Genomic DNA, 11079 nt, shown 5'->3' on the forward strand with positions numbered 1-11079 from the left:
ACTCTCTCTCTTGCAGTCATCGCAGTCTACGATTACACAGCTGATAAGGAAGACGAACTTACCTTCAACGAGAATGCGGTTATTTACGTGTTGAAGAAGAACGATGATGGTTGGTGGGAGGGAGTGATGAACGGAACGACTGGACTCTTCCCTGGAAACTACGTGGAACCGCTGATGTAGGGATGGAGGGAGGGAGGGAGGGAGAGAAGGAGGGAGAGAAGGGGGGAGAGAAAATAGAAGGAGACATGTAGAAAGGAACAGACATGTCGATGGAGTGAGTGGATAATTTTATGGTAACTATGTGGAACTGCTCATGTAGGGATGGAGGGAAGGAGAGAAGGAAGGTAGGAGGGAGGGAGAGAAAGCAGAAGGAGAGAAGGAGGGAGAGAGGGAGAGAAAATAGGAGACATGTAGAAAGGAATGGGAGATTTATTGATAAACTGATGATTTCTTTGTAAGTATGTAGAACTGCTCATGTAGGGATGGAGGGAAGGAGGGAGGGAGAGAAAGTAGAAGGAGGGAGGGAGGGAGGGAGAGAGGTAGGTAAAGAGGGAGAGAGAATTGGAGGAAAGAAGTAGAGAAGGAGAGAGGAAGTGAAGAAAAATTGATAGAACGGATGGATTATTTCTTTGTAATTATGTGGAACTGATCATGGAGGGAAGGAGGGAGAGATGGAGAGAAGAAGGGAAAGTAGGAGGGAAGGAGAGATGGAGAGAAGAAGGGAAAGTAGGAGGGAAGGAGAGATGGAGAGAAGAAGGGAGAGAAAGTAGGAGGGAAGGAGAGAGAGGGAGAGAAAGAAAGAGTGAGAGAGAGGTGTTTACATAGGGATTAAGAAATGATAGGAGGGAAAGAAATTGGAGGAACGGAGAGTAGGAGGAAAGAGGGGAGAGGGAGGGAAGAAGAGAGAAAGAGAGAGAGAGGGGGAGGGAAAGAAGAAGAGAGAGAGGGAAAGAAAAGGAGAGAGGGAGAAAAATAGGGAGAAATGGGTGGGAGGAAAGGAGAAAGAGGGAGGGAGAGAGAGAGAGAAAGTAAGAGAGACAGAGAGGGTGGGAGGAAAGAGGGAGGGAAGGAAGGAGAGGGAGAGAGAGAGGGAGGGAAGGAAGAAGAAAGAGAGGGAAGAAGAAGAAAAAGGGAGTGAGAGAGAGAGAAAGTAAGAGAGAGAGAGAGGAAGGGAGAAAGAGAGAAAGAAAGAGAGAGAGAGGGAGAGAAAAGAGAGAGAGAGAGAGTTAGTATCTGTATATAGATATTACATTACATCCTTTACATTTTAATATAGTTATTCTGAAGGCTGGTATTTGCATCAGGAAGCTCCCTAACACCTTTTCCTAAGTGATTTATTTCTGTCACATAAGCCCGACTCCCTAACCCCACAAAGGGTGGCCACAGACAAAACACCTCCAAGTCGCTCTGTCACCCACCATTTGACTCCCCTCCCCCCAACTCACTCCCCCCCTCCCTCATATACCTCTCCACTCCATCCCTCCACCTCATCCTCGGTCTACCCCTCCCTCATATACCTCTCCACTCCATCCCTCCACCTCATCCTCGGTCTACCCCTCCCTCATATACCTCTCCACTCCATCCCTCCACCTCATCCTCAGTCTACCCCTCCCTCATATACCTCTCCACTCCATCCCTCCACCTCATCCTCTGTCTACCCCTCCCTCATATACCTCTCCACTCCATCCCTCCACCTCATCCTCGGTCTACCCCTCCCTCATATACCTCTCCACTCCAACCCTCCACCTCATCCTCGGTCTACCCCTCCCTCATATACCTCTCAACTCCATCCCTCCACCTCATCCTCGGTCTACCCCTCCCTCATATACCTCTCAACTCCCTCTCTCCCAATATCACCAGACTCTGCATTAATAACTTATAGAAGGCTATTAACCAGCCATATCCCAAAATAAATCACCAAGGGAAAGGTGTTAGGGAGCTTCCTTAGATGAAAATACCATTCATATAACATAGTAATAGTTGGTATAATAATAGTAGTAGTAGGTAAGTAATTATTTGTATTGAACTATTGGACAGAATAAGTTAGTCGTTGGAAATATTTAAGGGTAACTGGTGGTGTTTTGTCCTAATTGGGTCATTAAGGGAGTAATTAAGGACTGTATTGAGCCAGTGGACAGAATAAGTCAGTTGTTGGAAATATTTAAGAGTAATTAGTGGTGTTTTGTCCTAATTAGGTCATTAAGAGAGTAATTAAGGACAATTTTAGAGCCATTGGACAGAATAAGTCAGTCGTTGGAAATATTTAAGAGTAATTAGTGGTGTTTTGTCCTAATTGGTCATTTGGAGATCATTGGACAGACTTAATTGGAAAAAAATAATAACAGTTTATGAGAGAGAGAGAGAGAGAGAGAGAGAGAATATTTTTGAACAGTCAGATTAATGAAAAAAAAAAAAAGAGAAAGAGAGTGAGAGAGAAGAGAGAGAGAGAGAAAAAAAAATTGAAGTCTAATTAATGAAAAAAAAGAAGAGAGAGAGAAAAAAGAGAGAGAGAGAATTTTGGAAGTCAAATAATAAAAAAAAAAAAAAAAGGAAATCTATAGGGAAAATTATTTAAGGTATATAAGAAAAATTGGGACAAAATAATGCACATAATTTTGATTTTTTTTGACAGTTAAAAAATGGAATGAATTTAAGTTTGAATTTTTTTTGACAGTTAAAAAATAGAATGAATTTAAGTTTGAATTTTTTGGACAGTTAAAAAATGAAATGAATTTAAGTTTGAATTTTTTTTGACAGTTAAAAAAATGGAATGAATTAAAGTTTGAATTTTTTTTGACAGTTAAAAAAAATGGAATGAATTTAAGTTTGAATTTTTTTGACAGTTAAAAAAAATGGAATGAATTAAAGTTTGAATTTTTTTTTGACAGTTAAAAAATGGAATGAATTTAAGTTTGAATTTTTTTGGACAGTTAAAAAATGGAATGAATTTAAGTTTGAATTTTTTTGGACAGTTAAAAAATGGAATGAATTTAAGTTTGAATTTTTTTGGACAGTTAAAAAATGGAATGAATTAAAGTTTGAATTTTTTCTTTTTTTTGGACAATTAAAAAAATAAAATGTATATAATTTTGATTTTTTTTGGACAGTTAAAAAAATGAGATGGATATAATTTTGGTTCTGTTAGTTTTAGATAGGACAGAATTATTGGACAAAACTATTGGACAAAATATATATTGGACAGAACAGTGGTATATGTGGAATTTTGGACACATATATATGCATAGATATATATGTGTGTGTATATTATTGTGTGTATATTATATGTACACATGGACAAAGTGTACATGTAGATATTCAGGTACACACACTCATAGATAAGTGTGTGTATATATTATTGTGTGTATATTATATGTACACATGCACAAGTTATACATGTAGATATTCAGGTACACACATACATACATACACACTCATACATTTGCACATACACACACACACACATACACAATACATACACATACATATGCAGACATACACTCATACATACACAGTAATTACACACACACACACACACACACACACACACACACACACCTAAGTATAATCGCTAAATATAATAGATGTATTGTGACATTGTATCTATCAGTGGCATTCTATCTATCTATCGCTGTCTGTCTCACCAATACTCCTTTCACCTTAACTTGGCTCAGTGGCAGAAAGACAGTAGAATTGTTAAAATATTCAGTACATCCTTTCTGTAGTACTTCTTCATGCTAGTCACAAAGAAGTGCTATGGGAAGGATGTACAGCAAGGGTCAGCAGCCTGTAGTACATGCAATTCATTCATCATCTAATAATAATAATAATAATAACAATAATAATAATAATAATAATAATAATAATAATAACAATAATAATCCCTCCATCATTCAATCCTGTGTTGCCCCATGAGGAGCGTAGGAGGCCTGGGCTAGGCAAGTTGGTGCTGACATTTAAGATGAGAGTGACCAGCCTCACTCATCCCTGAGTGGCATTACATGAGCAATAAACCCCAACCACCCCTTGGATATAAACCTGCAACGGCTCAATCCGATTGGAGCGTCTTAATTACCCACTAAACCACCAGGCGCCATAATTTGGTGTTATGGTTACCACCCAGCGTAGTAAATGGTTTCCTGGTGTACAGGAAACCATTTGGCTTGTCACTCAGTGTAGAGTCACCCATAGAAAGTTGCTGACCCTTGATGTAGAGACAGGGAAAAGGCAGGGGACAGGGCGACATGGAGGTGATTTGTTTGTGGCCACCCCTGTTACAGGATTAAGGCGTCTGGCAATAGATAGATAGAATATTATCATGCCACTTTGCACAAATTCCTTCACCCTTCTGAGATTTTTTTGAGAAATTTTTTGGAGGTGACACTGTTGATGATTTTGAGTTGTAAATGATATATTAAAATGTCTCCAAATTTCAGCCATCATGGAGGTAAAAATTCTTATAGACTTATGGTTGAATTTTGAGATGTTAGTGTAGGTGTAGGTAAGTAAGTATGAGTGGGTAGGTAGGTAGGTAGGTAAGTAGCTCATGGTAGGGGTTAAGTACTGGCCATGTGGAGAGGATGGAGAGTGAGAGACTAACTAGGAGAGTGTATGTGACAACTATGATTGAGAGGAGCATGTGGAGTCACATGGAGAGACAGGCTGACGAATGAGGATATAAAGGAGCGTTGTGGTGTGGATGTGGATGTGGAGTCACATGGAGAGACAGGCTGACGAATGAGGATATAAAGGAGTGTTGTGGTGTGGATGTGGATGTGATAGGAAGCATTAGGAGGAACACACTGAGGTGGTTTGGTCATGTGGAGAGGATGGAGGGTGAGAGACTAACTAGGAGAGTGTATGTGAGTGAGGTGGAGGGGGGAGAGGGAGGGGGAAGCTGAGGATGAGATGGAGGGATGGGGTGGAGAGGTATATGAGAGAGGAGAGCATGAGTTGGGAGTGGGGCAGTGAAATGACAGGGGACAGGGTGACATGGAGGTGATTCGTTTGTGGCCACCTGTTATGGGATTAAGGCGTCTGGCAATAGATAGATAGATAGGAAGGCAGACAGGTAGATAGGTAGGTAGGTAGGTAGGCAGACATACAGACAGATAGAAAGATAGACAGAGAGGTAGGTAGACAGACTGCCTTGGATAGATAAATATAGATTAATAGATACACTGGATTTTTGTAAACTAAATATTACCATGAGTCTGTAATGGCTGAAAGTTGGAACTATTATTATTATTATTATTATTATTTTTGAATTTTTAAACTCAAAATTGACATTACAGTATCCCCATGGTTTCTCAAAAATTTGGCTTGACATTTTATATATATGAGATTTGTTACATTATTATTTCTATTCTGTATTATTAAGTGCAAAATAAATGTATTGGTTGTTGTGAGTGTACATTATTATTATTATTATTATTATTATTATTATTATTATTATTATCATCATCTACGTCGTACATGCGCAAAACTTTCCACAATCCCTCTCTGTCCACTTTGTCGTATGCTTTTTCCAGATCCATGAATGCCATAAACACCTTATGGTCCTTCTCACAAGCCTTCTCTGCTATCTGTCTCACTGCAAATATTTGATCCACACATCCTCTGCCACTCCTAAAGCCACCCTGTTCATCACTCACTAGGACTTCTGATATCTCTCTTACTTTCTCTATAATAATTCTTCCACATACCTTCCCTACCACACTCAATAAATTTATACCACAATAATTCTTGCACTCACTAGGACTTCTGATATCTTTCTTACTTTCTCTATAATAATTCTTCCATATACCTTCCCTACCACACTCAATAAACTTATGCCACGATAATTCTTGCACTCACTTCACTCACCTTTATTTTTGTACAGGGGTACAATCACAGCCTTTTTCCACTCTGCAGGCACAGTTTCACTCATCCATGCCTTCTTACATATCTCCAACAAGCACTTCATTCCACTCTCTCCACTACACTTAAGCATCTCTGCATACACCTCATCAACCCCAGCTGCTTTCCCATTTTTCAGCCGCTTCACAGCACTCTTCACCTGTGCGAGTGTCACGTCTCCTGGCACTGCATTCCTTCTCTGCACACCCCCAAAACCAATCCTATTTACAGCCGCTCTGCTCTCTCTATTCCTGTGCGAGTGTCACGTCTCCTGGCACTGCATTCCTTCTCTGCACACCCCCAAAACCAGTCATGTTTACAGCCGCTCTGCTCTCTCTATTCCTGTGCGAGTGTCACGTCTCCTGGCACTGCATTCCTTCTCTGCACACCCCCAAAACCAATCATGTTTACAGCCGCTCTGCTCTCTCTATTCCTGTGCGAGTGTCATGTCTCCTGGCACTGCATTCCTTCTCTGCACACCCCCAAAACCAATCCTGTTTACAGCCGCTCTGCTCTCTCTATTCCTGTGCGAGTGTCATGTCTCCTGGCACTGCATTCCTTCTCTGCACACCCCCAAAACCAATCCTGTTTACAGCCGCTCTGCTCTCTCTATTCCTGTGCGAGTGTCACGTCTCCTGGCACTGCATTCCTTCTCTGCACACGCCCAAAACCAATCCTGTTTACAGCCGCTCTGCACTCTCTATTCCTGTGCGAGTGTCACGTCTCCTGGCACTGCATTCCTTCTCTGCACACCCCCAAAACCAATCCTGTTTACAGCCGCTCTGCACTCTCTATTCCTGTGCGAGTGTCACGTCTCCTGGCACTGCATTCCTTCTCTGCACACCCCCAAAACCAATCCTGTTTACAGCCGCTCTGCTCTCTCTATTCCTGTGCGAGTGTCACGTCTCCTGGCACTGCATTCCTTCTCTGCACACCCCCAAAACCAATCATGTTTACAGCCGCTCTGCACTCTCTATTCCCATTCATCAGGCTTTCCAAATATTCTTTCCATCTGGTCCTTACTTCATCCCATGGGTTAATAATCTACCACCTGCATCCTTCACACCTTCACATTTCTCTCCGCTGTCACTTCTACATTTCCACACCTCTTTCCAGAATAACTTCCTATGTTCAGAGTAGTTTGCATTCATTCTTCTTCCCAGATCCTCATTTCCCTCCTCCTCTTTCCTCTTCACTAGTCTCTTTACCTGCTTCTTGCTGTCAATATATTCAGTTCTTATTTCAGCTGAACACCTGTCCTGTAACCACCTGGCCTAAACTATGATGCTAGTCACAAAGAAGTGCTATGCTCTTTTTACTCTAACTTGACCTAAAATATGATGCTAGTCACGAAGAAGTGCTTTACCCTTTTTACTCTAACTTGACGTAAAATATGATGCTAGTCACGAAGAAGTGCTGTACTCTTTTTACTCTAACCTGGTCTAAAATATGATGCTAGTCACAAAGAAGTGCTATACTCTTTTTACTCTAACTTGGCCAAAAATTGCCATCTCTCCATCTTGAATGCTGCCAGAGATTGAGCAGTATGGAGAGCCACCAGGGATAAGGCATTGAGGATGGGATGGAAAATGAGAGACTGACTAGGAAAGTGAGTGAGGTGGAGGGGGAGGCCAAGGAGGAGATGGAGGGATGGAAATTGAGAGACTGACTGAGAGAGTGTGTGTGAGGTGGAGGGGGAGGCCAAGGATAAGATGGAGAGACGGAGAATGAGAGACTGACTAGGAGTGTGAGTGAGATGGAGGGATGGAGAAAGTGACTAGGAGTGTATGTGAGGGTGGCAGGGGAAGTGGCAGACTGAGGATGAGATGGAGGAGTGGATTTCCTACCATAGCTCTCCTACAGTTCCTACCACAGTCCCTGCCACAGCTCTACGCTCTGCCACAGTTCCTACCACAGTCCTACCAGTTCCTACTATAATTCCTACCACGGCTGTACCACTTCCTGCCAAAGTCCCTACCACACACAGGTCAAAGGCAGGATTTTGAATATGGGGTGTTGACACTTATGGTCCTCCTCCTCATCATCATCATCATTATTATTATTATTATTATTTTCATCTGGGGGCGTGAAACCGTTTGGCTTGGCACTCAATGAAGAGTCATATGAAGGCAGCACTGGCCACTGCATCGAGTGAGTGGATGGACAGCGCTGGCCACTCCCACCGACATGATTTATAATTCTTTTTTTTTATTTAGGTTCTTCATTTACCATTCAGTACAAGCCCCAACACTCCGGGGAATACTGTCCCTGAAGGCCAAGCAGGAATTATAATACCGGGGAAGATATTAAACAGTTTATATTGTTTTATTCATTTTCTTTGATGTGGTAATAAAAGAAAACGAAAAATTAAAGATGGACTAAATCAAAATGTGCCTCGGATTAGGAAAAACCGCATTTCAGATAAACCCACGTGTGTGTTGCCATTACAGAAAAATAATAAAAGGTCTTTATGAAATTCGGCTTTTATTTTGTACCATATACATTATTTTAAATTAAATAACGAGAAATTGATTGCATGTTATTATGTAATTTTTGAGAAATGCAATGGCGTCCCTGGAAACGTATGAGTGTCCGTAAGTGTTTGTAATGGCTTCAGTATATCCTTTTTAATTAAAGTGGCTATTTTGATAGAAAGACTTAACTTGTGGTATTATTTTGAAAGTATATAAAGCTAATTATTGATTCTACGATTTTATATAAGCTTAATAAGGCAAATAAATTAACATTAATTAGAAAAATATATATTACAGTCAGAGCCAGAGAAAGGATCCGAACGAGGCGGCCATGTAAACAAACATCCTTAGTTGGCGTGCAATATGAATTTCATCTCGTGTATATTGCTGAATTTCGCCATAATTAAGGAACCAATGGCCTTAATTCATCATAAATATTTAGAGGTAAGACTAGAGATTAAGATATATAGGGTAAAACCGGTGAATATTGTGTTAATGTGGAAATATGATTGACGTAATTAACCCCATGATTGCTACCCGAACTTCAATGCTGTATTCTGATTAATTTAGTCCTTATTATGACATCAATGGCGTTAATTCTTCATAAATAAGACGAGGTGGGACTAGAGACCAAGATATTTAGGGTGGTATGGGTAAATAATGCGTAGATGATAAATTATGATTTGAGTAATATTAAAGGGTATTTCAGGTTAATATTCAGACGGTCACTTGCCACTCACAGCTGGTGGTCATGGCGGTAAGGCTAATTATGCAGACAGACACTCCTACCACATGGTCTCTTAGTTTTACCACAAATATTGACAAAGGTAGTTGGTTTTATGTGCTGTTGTTGGTGATTTGCATTATGTATGTATGAGGAGAGGGAGGCCGAGGATGAGATGGAAGGATGGAGAGTGAGAGACTAATTAGGAGAGTGATGGGGAGGCCAAGGATGAGATGGAGGGATGGAGAGTGAGAGACTAATTAGGAGAGTGAGGGGGAGGCCAAGGATGAGATGTAAGGATGGAGAGTGAGAGACTAATTAGGAGAGTGAGAGGGAGGCCAAGGATGAGATGTAAGGATGGAGAGTGAGAGACTAATTAGGAGAGTGAGAGGGAGGCCAAGGATGAGATGTAAGGATGGAGAGTGAGAGACTAATTAGGAGAGTGAGAGGGAGGCCAAGGATAAGATGGAAGGATGGAGAATGAGAGACTAATTAGGAGAGTGAGAGGGAGGCCAAGGATAAGATGGAGGGATGGAGAGAGAGAGACTAATTAGGAGAGTGAGAGGGAGGCCAAGGATGAGATGGAGGGATGGAGAGTGAGAGACTAATTAGGAGAGTGAGAGGGAGGCCAAGGATAAGATGGAGGGATGGAGAGTGAGAGACTAATTAGGAGAGTGAGAGGGAGGCCAAGGATGAGATGTAAGGATGGAGAGTGAGAGACTAATTAGGAGAGTGAGGGGGAGGCCAAGGATAAGATGGAGGGATGGAGAGTGAGAGACTAATTAGGAGAGTGAGGGGGAGGCCAAGGATGAGATGGAGGGATGGAGAGAGAGGCTGACTAGGCATCTGTATGTGAGTGAGGTGGAGAGGGAGGCCAAGGATAAGATGGAGGGATGGAGAGTGAGAGACTAATTAGGAGAGGGAGGGGGAGGCCAAGGATGAGATGGAGGGATGGAATGTAGAGGCATATATAGTTGTGGAATTATTCACATTACAACAGCAGCTCAGTGCCAAGTCTCTGGTTAATTTACAGTTACAGTTGTCATATATTATTATAGTTTTTTCCTGTTTACCACATACTGTATAGATTATTTTTTTTTTTTTAAGTTCTCATTCATGTTGGGCAAAGAGGAATTTTTTATATTATAGTTTCAGCCAAAAGAGGAATTTTTGGCATCATTACAGTATCAGCCAAAAACACCATTTCAATATTTCCATCCATTTTATCAGTGTTTTAGACCATCCTGTGACACTGTATATGGCATTTATATTGCAAATTATTTTTACTTTATTCCTGACGGTTAGATTATAGGAAGTAGGGAAGGGTGGTTGTTTAGATTATAGGAAGTAGGGAAGGGTGGGTTGTTTAGATTATAGGAAGTAGGGAAGGGTGGGTTGTTTAGATTATAGGAAGTAGGGAAGGGTGGTTGTTTAGATTATAGGAAGTAGGGAAGGGTGGGTTGTTTAGATTATAGGAAGTAGGGAAGGGTGGTTGTTTAGATTATAGGAAGTAGGGAAGGGTGGGTTGTTTAGATTATAGGAAGTAGGGAAGGGTGGGTTGTTTAGATTATAGGAAGTAGGGAAGGGTGGGTTGTTTAGATTTTAGGAAGTAGGGAAGGGTGGGTTGTTTAGATTATAGGAAGTAGGGAAGGGTGGTTGTTTAGATTATAGGAAGTAGGGAAGGGTGGGTTGTTTAGATTATAGGAAGTAGGGAAGGGTGGGTTGTTTAGATTATAGGAAGTAGGGAAGGGTAGGTTGTTTAGATTATAGGAAGTAGGGAAGGGTGGGTTGTTTAGATTATAGGAAGTAGGGAAGGGTGGGTTGTTTAGATTATAGGAAGTAGGGAAGGGTGGGTTGTTTAGATTATAGGAAGTAGGGAAGGGTAGGTTGTTTAGATTATAGGAAGTAGGGAAGGGTAGGTTGTTTAGATTATAGGAAGTAGGGAAGGGTGGGTTGTTTAGATTATAGGAAGTAGGGAAGGGTGGG

At 41.2% G+C, this 11079-nt stretch overlaps 1 protein-coding gene across 1 annotated transcript in view; it reads left to right on the forward strand.

Moving 5' to 3' along the window:
- Positions 1–180, forward strand: part of LOC145410436 (abl interactor 2-like) — a 17904-nt gene extending 17724 nt beyond the window's left edge. The window contains exon 9 of the mRNA XM_080280590.1: positions 17–180. Coding sequence (XP_080136716.1) covers positions 17–180 — 164 coding nt within the window. The remainder of the gene's footprint in view (positions 1–16) is intronic.
- Positions 181–11079: the final 10899 nt, after the last annotated feature.

Source organism: Coenobita brevimanus, chromosome 10, assembly GCF_032717465.1.
Source record: "Coenobita brevimanus isolate Jiangsu-jjx chromosome 10, ASM3271746v2, whole genome shotgun sequence".
NCBI classification, from domain to species: Eukaryota; Metazoa; Arthropoda; class Malacostraca; order Decapoda; family Coenobitidae; genus Coenobita; species Coenobita brevimanus.